We start from the raw sequence: 26,319 nt of genomic DNA on the forward strand, positions 1-26,319 counted from the left end.
AGCATGCTGACAGCAAACTAATACTGTAAGAACTTTTCCAGGAAAAAAGGGTGTCATTTTTTTAATTGCCCATCAGCAAACTGAACAACCTGCTGTTTTGGTTGATTGTTTTAAGAGCTTTCAGTGAAGGATTCAGTACCGTTTTATTCATCCCCGTCACTCAACTATGACATGCTCAGTGCACAATGTTATTAATAAGAAATGTGTGTTAGATTAAGACCTTTTCCCAAAATGAAAAAGTCAATACTGCATCCATTTGTCTTGAAAAGGTTTTAAATTAACATTTTAAACAGCAGCCACACTAAGGTTTTGCTGCGTGAAATATAGTTTTCAGCTGAAAAAAGGAAGAATATTGAAAGTGCCATTTCTTTGTTAAAAATGTAGGGTTCAGAAGAAAAAAAGGAAATGTAATGGATTATTATATCATATGCTAAAGAGACATATAAGGGATCTGTGTTACAGCACAGATTCCTAATTTCAAAGCTTTGCAATTTTTGGGAATATACATAAATTTGTACAGTGAGCCTCGTTAAACAAACAGCAACTATCTAAATTTCGAATAACATTTCTGTCCAACATTTTTATGAATATGGTGTTGAGTTTGACTGAGTTCTGCATAGTCTAAGGAGTAACTTTTGAGTTTTGTGCAGTTTCTACGTACTGTACGGACTAACCTTGGGGAGCTCTATATCTATAGAAAGACTGGCAGCTATTCTGTTTTTGTTGCTTTCAAATAATTTGTATTGCTTTCAAATAATTTGCTGTACTGCCTGCAGAAACCGTTATAATGCAACCTTTCTGCATAAACTAAGCTACCTCAACAGTCCTGTTCAATTCTAAGACTTGCGCATGTGATAAAGTAAAAGTATGAGGAAGATAATTAGAAGTTTTGAACCTCGGGGGGAGTTACTAAAAAAGAAACATTTAAATCCGGAATGGTCATTTGGGCATATTCTAATCAAGAGCCTCTCCAAATGAAGCTGAAATTATAATATAGTATTTCACAGCCAGAAAGCTTAAAAGCCTTAAAGCATACAATCAAAGTATAGCGTGACGGCTATTTTCTATCTTTTTCAAAGCAGATATGTGATTTTTAATCACACTTTTCTGACAAAAACAGCTGTTGGAGCCACACTCTCTCAACATGCATTCACTCCTTTATGTAGTTCTTGATGTTTTGTCTGCAACTGCGACCTCTGGAAGAACACTGCCTGTTGCTGTTAACTGTAAATGCATTGTTGTTCTCTACAAAAAAAAAACAGATTAACATTGAATAGATTCATGGCTGCTTATTTCAACTTAGACTTAGACAAACATTATTGTCAATTTGTATACACAGAGTGGATACAAAATGAAATTCCGTTGCATACAGCTTACGACAATGTAATGAGATTGCAATTGAAATAAGATAACATTACAATATAAAGTGCAGCAGTGTTCTATTTGTAAAAGAGAAAAAAAATATGAAAAGAGTAGCTACTCTTTCTTTTCCAAAAGACCCTCTATACAGGAAATGAAGGGTGGGCTTTGCTAAAGTTAATAAGTGAACAGGACAGATTTCAACCACTGGAATCGGTCTTGCAAACACATTTTTTGAAATGGCTGGGAACTTGGTTTTATGGAAAGCACTAACCTAAAGCTGAAAGATGAGGACAGAAAAAAAAAAATCAAACCAGGGCTAAAGATAGCTCAAGGGAGGTCAGCAGCCTGACCACCGAGGTGGCTGCATGTTTTGTTTGTGGGATAATGTTTTTCAGAATGGAAAATGTGTTCTTTAATAGAGCTCTTTATTTTATTTTTCTGTCCCAACATGTGCTGAAGTTCTCTCAAGCTTTCTCAAGCTTTATTTAAATAGCACACAGTTATACACAAACAAAGTGACCAAAGTGCCGAATAAGCAATAAAATACAACCTGTACAGTAAAACTAGTAGAACAACATCAATTAAAATAATAAAAGAGAAGAAAAAGCAGTGATACTGTCAATAATTAGCTGCATCTGTAACTCATTTTGTTCAAAAACAGAGCCACACATTAGGAGAGAGTGTTTGACTTATATGATATCTTTAACTGAAGACAGACTTAAAGTGGTTTTATGTGGGATCACATTTGGCATCCTCAGAAAAATGTTGACAACTACATCTCTGTCAATGTCAGCTGAGTAAAACGTGAACTGGTTATAGGGAGGAGAGGGAAGCTTATAAAATCTCCACTCGGCTCGCTAATATGGCGGTTCAGTTGACACAGTTGTTTGGAGAAATGTTTAGGGACCACCCATGGACAACATAGTAACAAACCTGTTTAAAACCAGCGCAGATATCAGATTTTCTACCTTAGGGTTGCCATCATGGTTCTATAGTTTTTGTCTCTATCGATCATTTGTCACTTTTCTCAGTCACAGGGAGATTGGGCTCACATTCAAGTGCTTTTAATTTGTTAGGTCTCCAAGCTACTGCTTTTATGCAAAAATTCTTGATGTACTCTTCGCTGTATCAAATATGTTAATTTAACGTAATAAATTAAATTGTAGGTGGAGACTTTCAATGCTGTTATGTCATGCACTGATGTTTGAGTTCTGCATGTAATACCGTCAGTCTTCAGCTCACGTACTTTCACCCTTTTTTATACATTTTTCTAACTTTGGATATACAGATAAATATGACCTTTGAGAGCTATACGCCTGAACACAATTGCAGAGAAAAGGCTGGAGAAATTTTGATATATGCACTTTAAGAGAAAGAAGCTACACAAACTGAGAAAATATTCACACTGTTAACTTTATCAAGTATGATCTCGACTTGGGAAGACATGACAATGACAGCTCATCTTGTACAATACATCCAAAAGCCAAAAAAAGCTGATTTACTTGTGTTTCGTAGAAAGAAAACGGCATATTTATTTAGCTTTGCAGGAAATATAGTTCCCTCAGTGCAGACATTTTTACACTTGCACACTGTTAATTTCTTAGGCTGAAAAAACACATAGTGACTAAAATGATGTCTTATTTGTTAAAGCAGAGTGTCACTAATAGATTTTGTGCCTAGGGTTGAACCCTCTCTATAAAAGTGAGGTTGGCTCCCTTGTATAATCAGAAACCCTCATTTATAGAGGAAATTTATCTTAATTTTCCTCCGTAAGCGTGCTCTTTAAAGCAACACGATTTATATTCATGTCACCACCTGGGGGAGGTTTTCCGAGCAACAAATCACTCTTGAGCAGCTTCAGCAGGAGCAATCAGAAGCTCTGTGTTGCATTCAAGAGCACGGCCCTTGTAAGCCCCCCCGCTAACCTTTTGGGATAGACCCCCAGGTCAAGGTATTTGTTTTGTAAATGCCACCTGAATGAGTGTCACTGTGGTCACGGAGAAGGTTAAACAAAATTACAATATGTTAAGACGGTAAAGATAAATTTCACAGAATAGTGTCCTCCTGCTTTTTAATCAGTGTAGCCTACTTTCCTACAAAGATGTGGGTCTTACTTTCTCACAAAGAGGACACGCAACATTTTTTATTTTAACTTCACAACATCACAATCCCAGAATTGTAAAACTTCAAAGACAGAGACTTGAAAGACAGTCTGCTGCTTAGAGCTTTGATTTGCTATAGCATATCTTTGAACCGTTTGCTCTGGACTTAAAGTCCAGAGGAAATTAATGACGTTTTTTTTTTTTTTTTTTCTTAGATCAGACCGTGGATGAATGAGCTTGTATAGCTCGTCTTTGCTGTGTTTTCTGAGGATTTCTTTGTGTAAACAGACTGCAGCACAGCAGACAGTGAAGGATACTTCATCTACAGTATGTGCTTCAGTTAGTCGTGGATGAAGAACGAGTCAAAATAGTGTTGCCACATCTTAAAAGTATAATAGAAACCACGTTCAGCATACCTTGACAAAATCTAGGAGACCCCGGGAAAGACCCATATCTCGCTGCAGGGACTATGTATCCCGTTTAGTCTGGGAATGCCTTCAGATTCAGAGGAATCAGTGGGATTCAGCATATGCCCATAGTCTGTTACTATGAACTGGCCGTTTATTGATTCTCAGCACGCGATGATTGCCCTTACAGCTTTGGGAAAGAAGTTGTTTTTAAGTCTATTAGTTTTGGTTTAAATGTATCTGATTCATTTACCCGATGGAAGTGGGACATCACTGCATCAGTGCATTTTCTGGGCGGGTTGGCTGTGCGGGAATACGTCTGGCCCTTTTCTGGACTCTTGTAGCATAAACCATGTCTAGATCTTGTAGATGGCATCCCACAGTCCCCTGTTCTGACCAGACCACCTGACCTGTTAAATCCTTCCTTTGCTGTGCCGTGCAGCTCCCATAACACACTGTCACGCTGAGACACAACATGTTTTCAATTTTACATCTATAAAAGTTTATTAGCAGCAGAGTAAGAAATTCCAGTCTGTTTCAGTTTCTTGAGAAAGAAGAGCCGTTGTCGGGCGTTCTTCACCAGGCGGGAGGTGTTCACAGCCCACGGTCTCATATTTAAAGCTTGCGTATGCACAAAATGGGACCTTAAACTTGATATAAACTGATATAAAATGTAACACATCATTTAGGTGAGGGACAGACAAAAAGGAGTTACTGCTGCAGCTATGTAATCAAGACTAAACATGCATCAGGAACCTTTGAAGATGCTTTTGATTTAATTGCATTAACTCAGAGGATGTCAGATGTTTTAACAGAGAACACTTAAGTAAAAATCATTGCGAAACAATACTTTTTGACCCTGGAGAAGCTTAACTGCTACAAACAGTAATCACAATTGCCTCAATAATCTGGCTACTGAACCTGCAATTTGTCATCACTGAAGCATGTTATTTGATAATGGCGGGGAGGTAAGCTGGAATAAGGAAAAGTATGTTTTTTATATTTTGGACTTCATTTCCTGACCTGTTGTCTAAAAGTTCCATCCATCCATCCATCATTTTATTTTTTCAATTATATTTTTTCACTACAGTAACTTACTTTATTTAATCCGTTTTTATATTCTCCACAGCAGCTTGGCTGTCCCCTCTTTGAGGAGTTCTCTTCACTGAACAACTAAACATACACATTCCTTGGAGGGCTCTCTGTAATGCTCAGTATGTCACGCCCATGGATCTTATGTCACTGTGATGTTGATACAGTTTATTTTCTCTTAGGCCAAAATTAGTTTCTGGAGTAAGTTGCCACGGCGAGTTGCGGGGTATTTTAGTGGCTATGAGTTCCAGAGGTTCAGATTCTCATGTTGATCGACAGGGATGGAAATTATGCAAAGCATTTCTCTGCTACAGTTCAGTGCATTCTTGGATGCTGCCTCTAAGCAGAAGTCTGTAAATGAATAGAGGACTATACGATGACACATAAAGTACAGAGCTGACCCAAACAAGAAGACAGTGCACTCATCCCCCAAGGAACAAAATAAACACATGTCCAGAATGAAGTATAACAATTAAAGAAATATATCATCTTACATAAAAGAATGCAGCTGCTTTAGACAGCTCAACGATGATAAATTGGACAGAAGATGTGGAGTCCCTCTTTTGAAAAGAATGCACTCAGGTTCAGTGGATTTACCATTTTATATATATATATATATATATATATATATATATATATATATATATATATATATATATATATATATATATTATATATATATATATATATATATATATATATATAGACCAGCGTTCATATCAAGCTCTGCCGTGGTTTGGTATGCAGTTTTTTGTATGTAAAATATCTGTAATGTAATGAAATCTATTTTTTTTTAATATTTGGTGGCATGACAATTTGGCATTTTAACAAACTGCCTGTCTACAGTCAAAATTGTAATTAAAGTTAATATAAAGTTATAATTCAATTAAATTTCATCACTGCTATACCCTGTCTTGGAATAGACCAGCCCTGACATTTTAAGAGGAGACCCAGAACATTTCTAACATGTTTGTAGCACTGTAAGAAAATCAAAGAAATGAAATACTTTGCTTTGAAATATTGTACACTAATGCTTTCTAAACCTCCAGATGCTGCTGAACATGAACATCATGTGGACCCATTAACTGCTCTATATTTTTCTTGTAATGACTTTGTGACCACTTGTGGTGTTGCCACTGTTACTGTAATATGTCAAGCTCACAGAGAATACAAACAACATTCTCACCATGGGGCAATCGTAATTGGTACTGGAAAGAGAAACGGCGAGAGAGCAATCATCCGGTCACGTTCTGACTCATTGGTTACTATGGGAATCCATATTATAATGAGTTAGTGAAGCGAGTAAAACCGAACATGAAAATATGAACATAACTATTTTTAGTCTACAAAGAGAAGTAGACAAAGTGAAAAACAATGGCCTCACCAACATGCATTAAATGATAAAATGTGAGTCTGTTTAACAACAGCGTTCTACACAGAGATGTGCTATTGTTGGTACATCCTGACACAGGGCGATAATGTGCTAGTTTGTCAACCATCAGCGTCAAAAAGAGAAGAAGACATTGCAAAAGAGAAAAGGATTACTTTTCTTACCGTGAAATCAGTGCAGTTTCTGTCCCTTTGTTGTTGCTGAAAAATAAAATATTCAAATGATACAAAGAGCAAGTCTTCTTAAATGGTTTCTTTCTATTTAAAAAAGTAATTTCTCCCTTCTTCTGCTTGTGAGTCATTTCTGCAGTTTTCTTAATCGTTTGTATGTTTGGTACCACCCTTTGAATGGGATTATGACAGTGGGCTGAAAAGGTTTGTTTATATCCATCCATCCATCCATCTTAATCAGTGCTCTTTAAAGGGAACATATCATGCTTATCGGTTCCTCCTTTTCACATTGAAATCATTTAGTTGTGGTCTATATAAAGTGGAACTGCAATGGTTTGATCTTAATTCTTCGTTAATTTACCCCCCACATTCCCACCTTTTACCCCTGGTATGAGGTGCATCTGAGAGCAACTTGTTTTGGTGCGATCTCTCTAAATCTAAAGAAAGCACTTCACATCCCACCACCCTTCCAGGTCACAGAGCATTCCACTCTGCTCCACCCTGTTTGGCCATTTTTGTACTATGTTGGCGGACGGCGTAAACAACCGATGACTTATCAACTTGTAGCTTCGGCATCCTTCAGCTTGGGCTACAAAATTTCTCAGAGAAATAAAACAGAAGATGTGGAGTTAGCGGTTCCACAGCAAATACCTGGACGTACTGAAACTGTTCAGAGATATGACCCAAAAGGAATATAGAGATATCTCCTTGTCAGGGTTTTGTTTACCGATGAACTCAGGACGCACACACGGGACTAAAAGTTTGAGTTTTTATTGAAGGAAGTATGCTGGGTGGTGAGTGATGAAGACCGGAGGTTCAGGACTGCAGAAGGTCAGGGATGAATGTGATGACAGGAGCTGACGGCCCGGAGACAGAGAGTCCACACTTGCTAGGTGCTGCTCGGCTAGCAGGCCTCATAGCACTCAGGTTAGCAGTTCATTGGAGACACCAGGGCACAGAGCTGAGCTTCACCAGGGCGGCTAGTCAGGTTAGCAGAACTTGAGAGACACCAGGGCACAGAGCTGAGCTTCACCAGGGCGGCTAGTCAGGTTAGCAGAACTTGAGAGACACCAGGACACAGAGCTGAGCTTCACCAGGGCGGCTAGTCAGGTTAGCAGAACTTGAGAGACACCAGGGCACAGAGCAGAACCTCTCCAGGAACAAACAGAGAACAAACAGTCTTTAGAGTGACTGACAGGACTAACCTTAACAAAAGGAGCAAAACAAAGCTTCCAAGGCAAACCGGGGACTGGCATGGAGAGGTGTGGGATGATGACGGCCCAGTGCTGAACTGAAGGCAGAGGGAGGTTTAAATAGAGCACTACACAGGTGGAACAAGGATCTGGCTAATTGACTGGTAAATGATAACAGGTGTGACTGACTGCTGAGGGGGTGAAGTGAAAAATGACAGAAAATAACTGATGACTGAAAACTAACAATAAAGTCAAACCTAACCCAAAAGAGATGAAAAAATGAAAATAACAGAAAAACAAAGCCAAACCAAAACTCAACCATGACATTACCCCCCCCCCCCTCAAGGCCGGACTCCGGACGGCCTATCAAACAAAACAAACTACAAAGTGACCGAACCAGGGTGGGTGGAGGGACGGCAGGATGGCGGGCAAGAGTCATAACTAAGCTGATCTAACCTGGGTGGGTGGAGGGAAAGTAGGATCGTGGGCTAAAATCAAACCAAAACTACCCACTAGGGCGAACTAAAAAGGATGTCTAACAGATGCTGGTAGGCAAAACAAAAGGCGTTTAACCGACGTTGACAGGCGAAACATCGCCACAAGGCCAGAACAGGCGTACGACAACGCCAGAGGGAAGAGGCGAAGACAGCGCCAGAGGAAGAAACAGGCGTACGACAACGCCAGAGGAAGAAACAGGCGTACGACAACGCCAGAGGGAAGAAACAGGCGTACGACAACGCCAGAGGGAAGAAACAGGCGTACGACAACGCCAGAGGGAAGAAACAGGCGTACGACAACGCCAGAGGGAAGAAACAGGCGTACGACAACGCCAGAGGGAAGAACAAGTCGTACGACAACGCCGAGAGGAAGAAACAGGCGTACTACAACGCCAGGTGAAGAACAGGCTTACGAACAACGCCAGAGGTCAGAAACATGCGTACTACAAGGGCGCCAAGACAGGGGAAGAAACAGAGGCGTACGACACTCCAGAGGGAAGAAACAGGCGGTACTAGCAACGCCAGGGGAAAAACAGGCGTACGACAACGCAGAGGGAAGAAACAGGCGTACCACAACGCCATAGGGAAAACATGCGTACGACAACGCCAGGGAGAAACAAGGCGTACGCCAACGCCAGAGGGAATAACGGGCGTACTACAACGCCAATGGAAAACGGTCTTACACATACTGCAAGAGGGAAAACAGGCGTACGACAACGCCAGAGGGAAAAACAAGGCCGTACGACAGCGCCAGAGGGAAGGAAACGAGCCGCACGACAGCGCCAAAGGAAGGAACGAGCGCACGACAGCGCCAAAGGGAAGGAACGAGCGCACGACCAGCGCCAAAGGGAAGGAACGAGCGCACGACAGCGCCAAAGGGAAGGAACGAGCGCACGACAGCGCCAAAGGGAAGGAACGAGCGCACGACAGCGCCAAAGGGAAGGAACGAGCGCACGACAGCGCCAAAGGGAAGGAACGAGCGCACGACAGCGCCAAAGGGAAGGAACGAGCGCACGACAGCGCCAAAGGGAAGGAACGGGCGTACTTAACGCCAAAGGGAAGGAACGGGCGTACTTAACGCCAAAGGGAAGGAACGGGCGTACTTAACGCCAAAGGGAAGGAACGGGCGTACTTAACGCCAAAGGGAAGGAACGGGCGTACTTAACGCCAAAGGGAAGGAACGGGCGTACTTAGCGCCAAAGGGAAACCTGCCGGGGCGTGAGGAAAACGCCGGGGCTGGGGAAGAGAACGTCGGGATATGACGGAAGCAGGAACATCTAAAACGCCTAGGAACAAGAACAGAGGGCGTCCTAACACGCCGGGGAACCGAAAACAGAGGGCGTCCTAACACGCCGGGGAACCGAAAACAGAGGGCGTCCTAACACGCCGGGGAACCGAAAACAGAGGGCGTCCTAACACGCCGGGGAACCGAAAACAGAGGGCGTCCTAACACGCCGGGGAACCGAAAACAGAGCGCGTCTAAGCACGTCGGGAACACTAAATCTAAACGCTAGAAATCTAAACACCAGGGAACCAGGAACAAAGGGCATCCTAATACGCCAGGAGACAAAGGGCGTTCTAACACGCCAGAAAAACACGAAATCTACAGGGGTCAGAGGGCGTCCTAACACGCCAGGAAACAAAAATACCAGGAACTAAGGGCGTCTAAATTCCGGAGAATGGAGAGCGTCAAACACGCCAGGGGACTAAGAGCTAGGGGGCCAAAACAAAACTAAGAAGCGCTGGGACCTAAAGAGCGCTGGGAAACTACAGAACTAAACCAAAAACTAGAAAACCAGGCATGAACTAACCTATAGAACAAAACCAGAAGAACTAGGGTAGGGATAACAAAAGAAAAACCGAAGCAAAAAACTAGAAAATCAAAATGAAACAAAAAAACTAGGAAAAAGATCAAGACATTCAAGAAAAACTATAAAACTAATGCAAAACCAAAACAAAATACTAAGCAGAACTATGAGACTAAGGCTAAACTAGAAATTAAGGCAAAACAAGAAAACTAGAACATGAATAAGTAAACTAACGAGAAAACCAGAGAACTAAGGCTATAAATGAGGAAACAAAGCAAAGCTTGGAAACTAAGGCAAAACCTAGAATCCTAAAACGGAGCAGGAAAAACAAAAGTAAAACAGAGACTAAGAACTCTAAGAAAACAAGAACCCCTAAATAACTCTAAAACCCCAAAAATCCTAAGTAAATCAAAAACTGAAATCGAGCCCAAAAAACAACAGAAGGCACTGGCCTTAAGGGCTCATGCATAAACGGCTGCTAAGCAAAAAAGAAAAAGTCTTCGTGGAGGTCGTCCTGGACGAGGCAGGCGGCGGAGCAGCATCGCCCGACTAAACCCTCGAGGAGGGCGGCCCCGACGAGGCAAAGTCAAGCAGCCCGGAGACCGCGGTCGGCGGCTCCGGCCGAACAGGAAAGTCAGAGACGGGCTCCGTGGTGGACGGCGCCGACGAGGCAGAGTCGAGCGGCTCGAAGTCCACAGTCTGCGGCTCTGGCCAAACAGAGAAGTCAGAGGCGGGCGCCGTGGTGGACGGCCCCGACGAGGCAGAGTCGAGCGGCTCGGAGTCCGCAGTCTGCGGCTCCGGCCAAACAGATCAGTTGGAGGCGGTGCCAAGCTACAGGTCTCGGTGGAAACCGAGGCCAGAGGCGGGTCCTCCTGGACCTCCTTACGAGGCTTGGGCGGAGGCAGGTCCTCCTGGACCTCCTCACGAGGCTTGGGCGGAGGCAGGTCCTCCTGGACCTCCTCACGAGGCTTGGGCGGAGGCAGGTCCTCCTGGACCTCCTCACGAGGCTTGGGCGGAGGCAGGTCCTCCTGGACCTCCTCACGAGGCTTGGGCGGAGGCAGGTCCTCCTGGACCTCCTCACGAGGCTTGGGCGGAGGCAGGTCCTCCTGGACCTCCTCACGAGGCTTGGGCGGAGGCAGGTCCTCCTGGACCTCCTCACGAGGCTTGGGCGGAGGCAGGTCCTCCTGGACCTCCTCACGGGGCTTGGGCGGAGGCAGGTCCTCCTGGACCTCCTCACGGGGCTTGGGCGGAGGCAGGTCCTCCTGGACCTCCTCACGGGGCTTGGGCGGAGGCAGGTCCTCCTGGACCTCCTCACGGGGCTTGGGCGGAGGCAGGTCCTCCTGGACCTCCTCACGGGGCTTGGGCGGAGGCAGGTCCTCCTGGACCTCCTCACGGGACTTGGACAGCGGCAAAGCGGCTCCCTCGGAGACCTTGGGCTCATCCTCGTCGGCCGGCGGAGCCATTTTCTTGGCGGCCAGCAGAGCGGAGCCTTCAGTGGTCGGCAGAGCGGAGTTTACTGGTGGAGGCGGAACCATCTCCTCGGCTACTTCAGGCAGTGACGGGCAACAGGCTTCGGAGGGCAGCGACGCCGGGCTACAGGCTTCAGAGAGCGGCGCCGGGCTACAGGCTTCAGAGAGCGGCGCCGGGGTTGGAGGCGGATCCTCCTCTTGAGCCTTGACAGACCCTCCGCGCCGGTGGTTCTGCTGTCTTCGCCGGGAGGGGACAGATGAGGAATCTGGGGCAATCTCAGGGGTGGCAGCTGGCCAGCAGGGCAGAAGGTCGTCTCGGTCACCGTAGTAGAACTCCCACAGCTGGCTCTCCTTGATGCGTGGGGCTCTGCTAGGTGGAACGATGAGCCTCACTCGAGGGGCCAGCTGCGAGTCATGGAGGTGATGACCGAGACGACGAGAGGCTGAGCGGCTTCTCTCCCTGGCCTCCGGGGTAGCTGCATCAACGCCCACGTGAACCACGGGGGAAGTGGAGTCGACCCGGATCGGTGGCGCAGGGTCCCGGGCAGAAGCCATCTTGGTGTACCTCTCCCTCATCTGGCGTTCGCACATCTCTACATATGCGAGGATGTCCGGGTCGTCAACTCCTGCAGGTAAGCCCCGCATGGCGCCTGAGTTCACCTTTTGACTGGGCCGTACTGTCAGGGTTTTGTTTACCGATGAACTCAGGACGCACACACGGGACTAAAAGTTTGAGTTTTTATTGAAGGAAGTATGCTGGGTGGTGAGTGATGAAGACCGGAGGTTCAGGACTGCAGAAGGTCAGGGATGAATGTGATGACAGGAGCTGACGGCCCGGAGACAGAGAGTCCACACTTGCTAGGTGCTGCTCGGCTAGCAGGCCTCATAGCACTCAGGTTAGCAGTTCATTGGAGACACCAGGGCACAGAGCTGAGCTTCACCAGGGCGGCTAGTCAGGTTAGCAGAACTTGAGAGACACCAGGGCACAGAGCTGAGCTTCACCAGGGCGGCTAGTCAGGTTAGCAGAACTTGAGAGACACCAGGACACAGAGCTGAGCTTCACCAGGGCGGCTAGTCAGGTTAGCAGAACTTGAGAGACACCAGGGCACAGAGCAGAACCTCTCCAGGAACAAACAGAGAACAAACAGTCTTTAGAGTGACTGACAGGACTAACCTTAACAAAAGGAGCAAAACAAAGCTTCCAAGGCAAACCGGGGACTGGCATGGAGAGGTGTGGGATGATGACGGCCCAGTGCTGAACTGAAGGCAGAGGGAGGTTTAAATAGAGCACTACACAGGTGGAACAAGGATCTGGCTAATTGACTGGTAAATGATAACAGGTGTGACTGACTGCTGAGGGGGTGAAGTGAAAAATGACAGAAAATAACTGATGACTGAAAACTAACAATAAAGTCAAACCTAACCCAAAAGAGATGAAAAAATGAAAATAACAGAAAAACAAAGCCAAACCAAAACTCAACCATGACACTCCTGGACAGACTACATCCAATTTTTCTTCACTCCGAGATATTCCAAGGACACAAAAAAATGTATTCAAGAGCTAAAAAGTTGATTTTGAATATGTCCTCGTTAACTCTGGTCTTTCATACTGTTTTAGGTATTTCCCTGCTGCCCCAGTCCTCACTTAAATAAATGTGTGATTAAAAGGCTTCTGCAGCTATGAATAGGATGCTGAAGAGGTGATGCAAGCATTTGATCAGGTGTGCCAGGGCAGGGAAACACGCAGGACATTCAGGCATTTGGACTAGAAATGGGGAACATTGATCCAAATCATACGAGTATGATTTGAAAAAAAAAAAAAGCTGAAATCTCTAGGAGACAAATACTATATGAGATGATACGATGGAATATTTTTAGACTGGTCAGAAAAAGCCTAAAGTGAGATTTTTGTGTTGTAGCAGAAATTGAAGTACATTTTCTCATTACTTTGACTTTGTTTCATAAATGTTACCTTTTATTTGAGTTCAGACCACATCCCCACATACACAAGGTGAACGTGTGGTTGCTTGAAAGCTCATCGAGTAAGGAACCCATCTTTGCTGAGGTTTTGTCGTCGAGCCTCATTGTCCAATAACTAAGCAGGTAGTTCCCAGTTGTGTTGTCATTTCATCCTGAACTGAACTTGCAAAACTATCTTTTTCCCTTGTTCAAAGTTTTTGCGATTCCAAATTGTGTCCCTGTGAGTCTGCTGGAAAGTGGGTTACGATCCGATGACGTAACTTACATGACCACATTGTTTTCCAGAGCGAGCACTGATCCTAAAACTTCTTGTGAAAACACTCTGGAATTGGGACACGGCTCCTTCATCTCTGCGTATGTTTCTCCACCGTGCTAAAATATTTAAGCACCTCATCTCGGTGCCACTGAAACATTTAAATGCTTCCCCTTTTTTTCACATATGCAGACTACAAACTGGGGAGTTATTTCTGTGTCTTGGAGATTCAAATTGAGCATGCAATTTAAACATGCGCAGATGTACTACATAAGGCCTTTGTGGCTATATTTAGTCGTCTCAAAGATAGTGGTAACCTCTGCTTTGATATGAGCTTCGTAATTTCAGCACAGATTTCATTTGTGTTTGTTTTATAGAATGAAACTCTATGCTATCTGCCCACCCACACGCCATTAGACTAGATTGCATTCTGTCTTCAAACATTTCCTCCTCTGCTTGGGGCCTCGGGAGGAAACAGGAGTCTTTCTTCCTCAAAGTCTTATCCACATCAAAGTAGTCAGGTTACACAAAGATGGAACCAGACTAAGTGAAAGAGACCACAGTGATGGAAAGAAAGTGAGGGTTCGCAAGTTTGAAGCCGCATTGATTTCTGTTTTGACTTTCTCTCGTGTTCTGAGGCACGACACACCGCCTCTTCATCCCGCAGCATTCACTCCTCCGTGCACATGTCCGTGCAGAATGGCAGAATCGCATAAAAGAATGTCATTTAAACAACAGTGCTGTGTAAAGATTGTGAGCCGCTGAGCAGAGGCAACTTCAAGGCCTTAAAGGATATTGGACTAATAAGTCGAGCCTGCAAACAAGACCCGGCAGAGCCGCAGGATCACTTGTGGATATGTTTATTTTCACTGCCTTACCTCTTATTTTGCTCTCTACCCGTCTGTATCTGATCCAATACAGCTTTCTCGTCTTTTGTCTGCTCGCCTGTATGTTCCGTCTATCGCTCTAAGCCTGTCTGTACCTCTGCCGCTCCTTTCTCGTTAAACTTTCTTGATTTCCATCAGCTATGATACTCAAGTTCAGCCCACTGCACCAATTTGCCCAGACAGCGAAAATTATTCCCTTTGCCAAGCAACCTATTCTGGACGTTCAGGCTGATAGAACATGATGGGAAGGGCTTTAAGCCCAGAAATTGTGCAGTCATTGGGAATCACAGAGGAGCGTGAACGAGGTCTGGCAAAACAATTACAAAGAGGGGACTGACAGTGTACAGTTGGAAGGTAGAAGCCCCGCATTGATCATGACAACTAAGAAACACTAAGATTTGTTGGAATATGTCAGTCAAACTCTTGTAATTGAATTACCTTTTATTCTAATCTTGCAAAATGTGCAGCCTTTACCTAATAGAGAGAGGAAATATTGAACATTTCCATTATTTTAATTAATAGAAATTTCAAGGTCCCGACTTTTTTTTAGTTTATGCTGTATTCTTCAAACCTTTAACAACAACGTCTGACTGGAGGAATAATGTGAGAATGGCATCTCTTTACAAATGCACTGGTGCAGATTGTAAAAACCAAGGGAATGAATTTTCTTCTGAATTTAATAAGCACCATGATTTTAAACACAGTATGAGTATGTAAAAAATGTTTTGATAAGAAAAATTATCAGTAAACATAACTGGGAGTTATCACGTGAAAATCTGATTATTTCTACCCTTTTCTACTATTTATTTTTATGCAATGAGGTTGTGAGTTTTTTTAAGCAGACATACATACATACATACATATATATATATATATATATATATATATATATATATATATATATATATACATATATATATATATATATATATATATATATACATACATATATAATATATATATAGCATATATATTATATATATATATATATATATATATATATATATATATATATATATATATATGTATATATATATATATATATATATATATATTCAGCCTTCGTAACACAAGAAGCTCTTGACTTTGAAAACACAATGCTAAATGTTCCAGCTGTGCTGCAGTTCATATGAATATACATAAACATGACTGGACATTAGCAATAATACATGCATAACAGAGCAAAAAGACACAATTCGTTCAGTAATCCAGTTTTAGGAGATGTTCCTATAAGTCTAAAGTTTCAGAATTTAAAGGATATTAAAGCTCAATTTTGTACACATTTAGCACCTAGAGAAAGGCCTCATGAATTTTCTTGAAAGTGGGCATCGCATTCTGCAGCTTGCATCATGAAGCATTTTGAAACCAAATCTTAACAGGTGGGTAATTAAGCCGTAGTTGCAAGACAAACAATTTTTCTGTTTTGTAAAACAAAATGGACCACGGTCTTCAATGTTTGGTAATGATGTGAAGCAGAGGGATGAACTGGGTTGCTCACATTCAGCTGAACACAACAGAGCAAATTATAATGGAGTAAAAATGGACGATGAGTCACAGCGCACAACAGAAGGAGCCCAGGTTTTTTTTTTTTTTTCATAGACAGTTAGGTCTGTCTGAAAGTGGAAGAAAGACCAGCAAGAGGTATGCCTTACAAAACACTACTAAAGAGGACTTTCATTTATTAATTTACATGTCTTATATGAATAAGACAGACATTTTATTTTTGTAAAAAATGCTTTTAAAATTAACTGTAAAAGGAGCATTTTCATGCCTACTTAAACCTAAAATCTAAACATTCTAGAAAGACCTTAAACAGAGTTCCATCTCTTCAAACTTTGAAGGAGTTTCTAATGAAGCAGAATTTGTGGTAACTTTTTAAACTTTTTAGCTTTTGTCTGCAAATCTCCAGAGTTTTAAAGATTGTCTTTGTTTAGACTTTCTTTGGCTGCCTATTCACTTTTTGTTCAGTCCTTGTACCTGACCATGACAACATGCTGCTTGGGGGCTTAAGAAAAAAAAGACAAAAAAAAAGATGGGAAAAAAAGAAGAAATTTGATCAAATGAATAATATCTGAAAGTTGTGTCTTCAAAAATTAATAAAATAAAAACACACACTCACACGACATGACCTGAGAGTTGTGTCATCCTTCTGATTTGATTTTTACTCTGTGCCAGGTCAGCCAATGGCTCGAGAATTACCATACTTTTTTATTTTTAAATATCTTTGCAGCCTTGATTTATTTAAGGAAAAACAATAGAATAAGTTGTGCCTTTGTGAAAAGCTACATGTAACAAAATGTGTAAAGATCCATTGTTAAACCGTTTCTTTGGAATGCCTCGCAAAATGATTCATAGTCCCTGAATATTTCCACAGTTTGTAACATTGCAACCAAAAACTTGTACTTATTTTATTTTGTGATAAGAGATTTTGTGATAAATGTATAGAAAGTAGTTCTTATTAAGTCTTTTTGTAATTTTTTTTTTCATATAAAAAATTGCGATTTTTTTAGTTTAAAATGTTTTTAAACTAAAATTGATACATAGTTTTCAAACTTTATTTCAACAAATCTTAAATATATGGTGTGCATTTATATTCAGCCCCATTGAGTAAAAACTTTGTAGATCCAACGTTTTCAGTAATTACAGCTGCAAGTTTTTTCCCCCTGTATATCTTTAATAGCTTTGCAAGTTTTAGCACAGTTTTTAGATTAAATTTAGGTTTGTTTAGTATTTGACAGCCATTCTAACCGAGGAAGATGCTTTGGTTTAAACCCTTGCATTGTAGTTCTGGACAGTTTAATGGTCATTATTTGCCTCTGTCTGAAGTGCAGTTTTGTTTCTGTGCTATCTTTTATTGTGCTCCACCCATGTTCAAGTCAGTTTTTACTAGTTTCCCTGTCCCACAGCATGATGCTACCACTGGAATGTTTGGTTCTGGTCTTTTATCTGTCCAGTCTAGAACATTTTCCTTTTTGCTTGCTTTTTCCGATGCCTTCACAGAGCAGTTATATTTTGATTAACTTACACACAGGGGACTTTTTAAGGGATTTTTGTCGGATTATATTTAAGGGTACGGGTGTGAAAGGGGCTAAATGCATATTTTTATTTATTGTTTTATCTGAAAAACATGGATGTTTTTCTTGTGCTTCACAATTACTGGCTACTTTGTGTTGGTCTGTCCTATAAATTTAGAATGAAACTAGAAAAAGCTGTTCCTGCGTAACAGCGAGTGAGAATGCTAATCGGCAGAATGATTTGAGCAGAAGATGCAGAAGATCCATGCAGAAGAGAAAAAATAGCTTAAAAACATTGAAATCAGATTTGAATAATTTGAAAAAATTGAAGAATTAAAAAAAATTGAATTAGAAGAAATAGAAGAATGTGAAGAATTTGAAAAATTTGAAGGAATTTGAAAATTTTGAAGGAATTTGAAGAATGTGAAAGAATGTGAAGGAATGTGAAAATTTTGAAGAAGTTGAAGAATTTGAAAAAATTTCAAAAAATTAAAAATTTGAAGAATTAGAACAATTAGAAGAATTGGAAGAATTGAAAGAATTGGAAGAATGTGAAGAAATTTGTATCAATTTGCATTGATTTCAATGGGAACAGCCAAAAAAATCGCACAAAAAGTGAAATATTTTAAAAAGTGTAAAAGTTAGCATAACCATGAGATAAAGCAGTCATGCCGGGAGCGAGCCGAACGTTTTGATACCAAAATTGTTGAAATCGGTTAAAGTATGCGGGAGTAGTTAGACGCCGACGGAATAACAATAATGAAGAAAAACAGGAAAACAATAAGTGAGAATGTTGTATAGCATTCTCACTGATAAAATGCCTTCAAGTTTTTGGTTATAATGCAACAAAATGTGAAAAAGAGATGTCAGAATACTTTTGCAAGGCACTTTATCTGTCGACACAAAATGTAGAGGGCTTAGCTAACAAGATACACAGTTACAAGAATATTTGAAAAATAAGCCAGCATGTGAGGAGAAATTGATGCAGACCCAGTAAAACTGTGAAGAAAACTACATTCAAAAGATTGCAAGCAAGTCAGGGTGACACTGCCCTCCCAGGACCCTTTTTGTAAAAGGAACAGAATATCGATAGTGTGGTCTAAAAATAGTGAATTCAGTCCCACAATACTGTAGCTATTCACTGTACATTTGTGAACATTATACGCTACACTTTAGATCTTGTCTATTTCCCCAAACTCAGTTATATACTCTAATTCAGTAGTCTCCATATTAACTCAATAATGTCAAAACACAGAGAGCACAAAACATTGTTATGTGGATACACATAGAAGAAAACCCTAGAATGGATTCTGCTATTCTTTTTCAGTGGCTTGTATAACTGACAAAGGCCTAACTGCCCTTGATGCTGAGTGTGTCTCGTCGATGCCCGGCCTGCTTTAGGGCCATGGTATAATTCCTTCACATTCAATAGCAATCTGATTAGAGCACTAAATTGCCTTTGCGCCGAAAACTCTCAGTGCTTTAGCAGTTTCTCTCTCCTAACAACATATTTGTGTTCCTTTCACCATCTTTCTTTTTCCTCTGTCTGCCTCCTTCGTTTTCTATCTCGATAATTACCGCGTGCCTTTCTATCTCCTTCGCTTCCTCCGCTTATCCATCTTACTCTCTAACCGCAGCTGTAATTTCTCTAAAACTGTTCCGCGTCCCTCTTCGTTTTGCGCGTTTCTATTTCGTGTCACGTCATCTGACTCGCGCTGTGTTTCTTTCTTTATTTCTCTTTTAAATTGTCCCGTCCATTTCCTTACTTTTGGCCATCACCAATTGTGTTTCTCTAGTAATTTCCTTTATCCACAACAGCCGAAGTGTACGCTGTTCTCCTGTTCTTTTCCACACTCATCCCATTAGCCCATTAGAAGCTGCAGGAAGATGTACATTATTCTGCTCCCGGGGGACAGCCTATCACTTTCACACAGTCAGAGAGCCACAGAGGAAGGCGTGTTCTGAAGGCGAGTGCTCCAGCACGCTTTGTTAGGTGTGTCTCAGGCTTGAACGATTAGCAATTACCCTGTCTGGCTAAACTTCAGGAGGACTTGGTGGAGTCAGCACTCTCCTCCAATCAGACAGAAGAATGAAGATGTTTTCCCAAACCAGAATAGATAAATATTTGATATCACTGTGTTAGATATTTTAAAAGGCATGGGCGAGTACAAGGGTAGATTTAGAAATTCTGAATGAAATTTAAAAGTAAAGATGGGAAATCAGCTGGTGACCATAATTGTCAGCTTGGTCGGCCCAGACAGGCCAGTCTGACCCTCAAAATCCAAATTTTTTTGGACCTTAACTAAACACTGCCATGTGGCAGCATCAACAATTCTGCAGTGTTGTTTGTGACAGCAGGAATTAGACTTAAAGTTGCCTTTGTTCAGAAGCAGTTGAGTATTTAAAACTAAATATGGAGGAAGCAATTTAAAAGGAAACTGCATTTTTTTTATGAAGGCCAAACAGCTGTTTACTCGGGCTACCAACACAAAGAGCTAGTCTTCAATGGGTAATTTTTTTGAGTTTAAAAAAAAATCATTGAAATTTGCCCTCTGCCAAAGAACATTAGGTCCTCCTGCCTTGAGGCAGTTTCATCAAATTGACTTCAGTAGATAGCAGGTTAGCTTAACCTACTCCAGTATATTTCGAAATGGTGGTAGTTAACATAACGGTCCATCTTGAGGTTGGGATCAACACAATTTACTGAGTCTAAGTCTGAGCCACTGGCTAACATAGGTTTTATTCTGCCCAAAAAATAGATAAAAAATGCTATATCAACATCATTATGTGTGCACCAATATAAATTTTACAGAATGTAAAGTTTTTAACCATAACTTCTACATGCATGTAACTTGCCGTTTGGAAGGTCATATTTCTTACTTGTTATTTTTCAGCTGTCATTAAAAACATCCTTTGCATGCCAATGACTAATTCGGTCCCATAGTTTACAGTGACATGCGGCTCTTGTCAGGCTCTGCAGCTTGAAGGAGCAGTGTCAGACCAAAGTCACTGTGAAATACAAGGCCCTTAAGCATTTCTCATTTGCTTGACAATTGTTGTTTAAGCGATTATTCCCAATAAGATGACATGTCAAATTCTAATGTTCAGTTGAAATGACCAAGGTTACCAGTGGATGATGAAAATTATATTTAGAGTTTGATCTTAAAAATGCTTTTGGAAAGATCGTGTTCAGCCAATGATACAGTACTCAACAACAGTTAACAATGTTTAATTATGTCACACTTTGATAGAAATAATGGCCCTCTCGAGCTAGGAATACATGAGCAGACTGCTGTTAATTCTTAGTTATGCTACTCATAGTAATTGTGCTAATCACAATTTTAAGGACTAATAAGAGTTTACCATGTCAGCACCAAAATCATGTTGTGTTTGTTTTAATATAGTAAAAGACTGTTTTGCTGCAGCTTCTCTCTCGTACACATATGCCGACATCATCGCTGCTCCTTGTGAAAATAATTAATGACCTCTCAGCCATGAAAGCAACTAACAGTATATTTTGAATGCTGTTATATTCCTTCAAAATGTCTCTTATGCTTCCAGCAGGCAGGGTCACACAGTTTTTGAACGGTGTATCTCCAGCTATAAAGCAAAGCCCCACTAAGATCTGTAAAAAGATGGTCCTGCAGAACTCGATCTTGCACTGGCACAGTAAAACCATCTGCAGCAAAACAAAAATAGCCAAAACTAAAAGCCAAAGTGAAGATTTTAAAGCAAAGTGTGGGTCTCTGTGGTTAGGGAAAATTTCAGAAATAAAGACTCTGTTAGAGGCATGGGTTTTATCTTTGTTACAATATCTGCTTTCTATGTTGGCTGCCAAGTACTGAAATCATGAGCAGCCATTAGGAGAAACACAGAGGAAAATAGCCCGCAATCTCTAGCAAGCTCACCTTTATAACACTTTTTCTTTACATGACACATTATTGCTCCTTCACGCAATGAGATTCAGTGGAATGGATGTGAAGCTGAATCTCACATTACATGTTAACAGCATTCATTTCTTGGCTTCCCCGGTAAATGTGTGCAAAACAAACCTTTAAACCAATTCATCAGACCAGATGCATGCTCTCACATTGAAAAAAAAAATTCCACCTATAATTCGAGCCGAATGCTTCATTTTCGAAAAAAAAAAAAAAATCATCATGTCAGAAACAATTATTTTAGACAAAATCAATGGTGCTACAATTGTTGGTACCACAACCTCCTTTAGCCAAGAGGACAGCACTGAGTCTCCTATAGCATTTCACAGTAGTGGCACATAGAGAGAGAGAGAGAGAGAGAGAGAGAGAGAGAGAGAGATTTTCCCGAGATCATCCACAGTCTGGGGTGTTCACTTATATAATTTTCTCTCTATGTCATCTCACAGTTTTTTTTTTTTTTTTATAGGATTGAGAAAGAGATCCAGGGATTAAGATGGTAATGGAAGAAGATTGATTTTGTCCCTGGCAATCCCTTTCTGTGTTGACTTGGTTATGTAGAAAGACCACTTTAAGACTCATTATAGATTTACAGGTAGATTCCTGTAGATTTGTATTTACAATCTCCTGGTCCGCTCTCTGCTAAAATCCACAGCGCCGTTAGGAAGAGCAACGGGCCCACAGCATCAAAGATCCTACACCATGCTTAAAAGTGGGGATGAGTTGCTTTTCCTCATATTTATCATTTGTTTTATAATATTTCCTATCATTTGTTTATTTTAAAGTCCGTCGTGTAAGACCTTAACACAGTTATTCACCTTTAGAGAGGACTGTACAACATCCTTTTGACACAATATACGCATCTGCACAAGATATATTTCATACAGTAAGATCATTCGGAAAATAAAATGTGAACTGAGACACTACTTTTTTGTAAAGGAAAGGTTTTCTGGCTGTGGCTTTTAAAAGACAATGCCTTTTTTTTTACAGATAAACCAGTGCAGTGATGTGAATTTGAAATGTTTTTGGCAGATTGGGGATTAGACGGAAATGTGATCCTAAGGACATAAGACTGAATCTCCTTTTCTTCTTGACCCCCAGCTTTAATCATCATCAGCCCACTCCTGTCTGTGACCAGCTAAACATTGCTAAGAATAATCTCTCCACAAGAGAAACATAACTCCTGATGATCCCTATTCATCTTTCCATCTACCTCCATGGCTCTGCTGCTCCCCTGTCTCCTCCTCAGCTCTCTGGTCTGTTACCTGAGCAGCAAAGTGATGGATTTGTTTTCATCAGACCTTGTGATCTTCCCTCTGGCCGTGCCGTGTGTCGGCCAGACTGAAAATGACATTTAGCCCACAGCTCCCCACCCTGTCTCTGTGAGGTCCATGCGTGACCTTTAAACTCTGAGTCCAACTGGCATATTTACTCTGCTGATACAACATATAGAGAGACAAAGACGGAGAGGGAGGGCTGAAATGAGCAGAAGATAGGCTGCCAAAGGTTTGTAAGGTTGTAAGTGAGTGCAATAAAATACTGTGTGAACTGATTACTGATAGCAGACTCCAATATGCATTACCAACAATAAACTGCATGTGGATGCGGCTATTTCTGGATGACTTTGTTTATTGATTTTATGGTAACAGCACAATATTGTATTTTAAAAACCCAATCTCACCTTCCCTTATCAATAAGTGACGATAGTGGTGATTAAAATAACCTTCTTAGAAGTGAAGCACCTCTTAACCTTTTTTAAGACCCAATCATTTTAGTTCAAATGTAGGCTTTTAGAAACCTGAAAAAAGGCTGAAAAAGATCAGTTTCTCTTCAAACGTATATGTCTGATCAGTTGTCAACCTTATTTACAGATTTGTCAAGAGAAAAAAAATAATATTTGGGGAGATACCGATCATTTTCAGGTTCCAGAAAGCCAATGTTTAGACAAAAGTTGTCATGTCTTAAGAGGTTAAAGTGGCTGATACGTCATCACTTCCCACTGACTCCTTCTACGTAAACGTATATGACTTCATATGTTTGTATTTGTCTTGTAATGGTTTTCTGAGAGGAATGTGATACACTACCAAAATGAAATACATCTGTATACGTGAACTTTTTTGTGATTTTGTTCTTCTGGCAATATATTTAACACAAAGTGATTCTATGCATGTATTTGTACTTTTTGTCACACAGGTGTGTATTAAACTACATGTAATAGTTGCCATCACAGTAAAACATTTCAAATTGAGATAAATGTCATCCTTTTCAACCTTTATGTTTGGGAAACCGTAATTAGCAGTCATACCCATCAGAACAATGCAAAGTAAACATTAAATTCTTTATCTGTGACATAAAGAATATGTATGACTTTTGAACTTTTTTCCATTTCTCTGTGTATTTGCAAGTTCAGCTTCTAACTGAAAAAAATATATATATTTTAAAGGCTAGAGGGCATTGCTCACCCCCTAAATGACATAATCTGCTGGAAATCCATACACCTTAGAAATAAAGGCTTACGTATTAAGAATAAAGGGGAAGAATGAGAAATGGGATTCAGAAGAATGAAGCAAGAAGAATCGTACTGATGGCATGTCTCCAATGGTCATGGGGCGAGAGGCGTGGTACACCTGGACATGTCGCAAGCTCATCACAGGGCAACATAGAGACGCACAGGATAAACAACTATATGCATGCAAACGTTATAAGAAAACTATGATAGAAACTTGTTGACTGGCAAATTCTCCTTCATACCTCCGAGACAACTAAAATGGAATCGAGACAGATCCAAAACATCTTATAAGGAAGATGTCCAGAAAGCAACCGAAGATGCCCAAACTACCTAACCTGTTTTTTTTTTTATATGTGGAAAACCAGAGACTTTACTCTGAGCTTTTGTGAAAAAGCTGTATTCTTCACCCAATCCCCCCTCTCCCCACCCCCCCAACCTCCCATAAAGGAAGCTCATCTCAGCTAGTTGCATTCAAAATCCCATCCTTTCATCACTTCCAACAGCTTAATGACCAGGGGGCAAGAACCGGAGCGTGGATCAACTGGCAAATTTTTACCTTCTCCCCCTGGCTTAGCTCCACGATCAGCACAACACTGTCTGCAGCACTGCAGGAGTTCAAGTATCACAAGGGCTTGCTTACTAGCATCTATGATTCACACAGTAAATAATAAAAAAATAAAGTATAAAGAAAGACTGTGTTTTTTTTTTCAATCAATATTTTACACAGTGGTAAACTGCAAGCCAATGGAAAGCAGGTAAATCATGATCTTTAGTCTTCTTTCTGTTTTCCAGTTGCGGCATGGTCACAATTTTGGTCTGTTTTGGTATAACACTTGCAAAGATCACTGAAAAAACAGACAATTTGCATTCCAAAAGTATATAGGCACATCCCTGGCTCTTGCGTAACAGCACTCTAAGGGCTTACTGTCCACCGATGCTGGATACATACCTCTTAGGAAGCCTACAGTCACACAAAGTATGCCCTTTATCGTTTCAATAGCTGGTTTACACCTTTTTCCATGACTTTTTTTTCCCGTCTTTTGCCTTCTCTGTGGTTTTCCAAGTCATTTTATGACAAGTTTTCAACCCCTACAAGCTGCGTTGGCCCAGGCAAGCCAGTGCAAACATAACCCAAACAAAAGTTAAAGGGAGGCTTCTTCATTTCCACTCCCTCAGGTCCCAGTCAGCAAAATACCAGTACTGGAAATGTCAGACACGCTCGCCGCTCTCCCCTTCTGTTCTGTGTGTTTATCTGGATCTCTGAAGTGGCATACTTGCTGTTCTCTTTTTTATGCATATCTCACTGGCTGTGAATTTGATGTTGGCCCAGCTTGTTCAGGCCTTTGATAGGAAAGCCCGTCACTGATGCGTGATCTCAAAGTTTTTTCCTATTGAAGTGTGCAGAATTGAGACATCATTTGTGATGCAGCGTTTTCCTCCCAGTAATTCTATCTTATTGTTCTATTATAGGCAAACTTTTTAAGGAATGGAAGGAAATATTCATTATATTAGTGTTGATGGGGCCTTTTAGAAGCTTAGCTCAATGGCATAAACTGCAAGAACTGCAGCTGCACAATATGTCAAACCAGACATATCATGGCATCATTGAGTTATTGTCATATTGCAATCACAAAAGGACTGCTTTGATGCAACATTTTAACAAACAAAACTGCTTTTGCATTATATACATGGCTACTTAAATGTTATTTACTGGTGATGAAAGAGAGCGATGAAGGTTATGATGGCAATCTTTAACAATATGGAAATGCAATGCGTCTCTAATATTGTGCATCTATATCCACAACATACAAAAAAAATAATGTATATATATATATATATATATATATATATATATATATATATATATATATATATATATATATATTACTGTGGCAACCCTTAAGCAAAAACCTAAAAGAAGAAAAAGATCATATTGATCTAAACCTGTTTTCAGAAACTGGCACAGAGTTTTGAACCACTGTTTAAAACAGAATTCCCTTTGTGAGGATATACTTGTTGCCAGCAGCACAGAAGTGAAAACCAAAGTTGATCAATTTGACCCATTGCAATGATTTAGTTTTTGTTATATGTAAAACCTCCATTTGAAAAGAGAATTCTAAGGGAGATTTTCAAACAGTGAAAACAGTCGAGAGTCTGGGGGACAGTTCACTATGTAAAGGTCAGAGCCAGTAGCTGCTGAGGATGTGCACTCACGGCACTAAGAGAGGTCAGTGGTACCACAGAAGAATTT

At 41.0% G+C, this 26,319-nt stretch overlaps 1 protein-coding gene across 3 annotated transcripts in view; it reads left to right on the forward strand.

Moving 5' to 3' along the window:
- kctd16b (potassium channel tetramerization domain containing 16b) overlaps window positions 1-26,319 on the forward strand; it is a 211,557-nt gene that overhangs the window by 42,246 nt on the left and 142,992 nt on the right. The window contains exon 2 of one of the 3 annotated variants that reach the window (XM_021323411.2): window positions 22,661-24,067. The exons of the other annotated variants lie outside the window; for them this stretch is intronic. Coding sequence (XP_021179086.1) covers window positions 22,661-22,701 — 41 coding nt within the window. The 3' untranslated portion in view covers window positions 22,702-24,067. Of the gene's footprint in view, window positions 1-22,660; window positions 24,068-26,319 lie in introns of those variants that run through there. 3 annotated transcript variants of the gene reach the window in all.

Source organism: Fundulus heteroclitus, chromosome 11 (genome assembly GCF_011125445.2).
Source record: "Fundulus heteroclitus isolate FHET01 chromosome 11, MU-UCD_Fhet_4.1, whole genome shotgun sequence".
Taxonomy (NCBI): Eukaryota; Metazoa; Chordata; class Actinopteri; order Cyprinodontiformes; family Fundulidae; genus Fundulus; species Fundulus heteroclitus.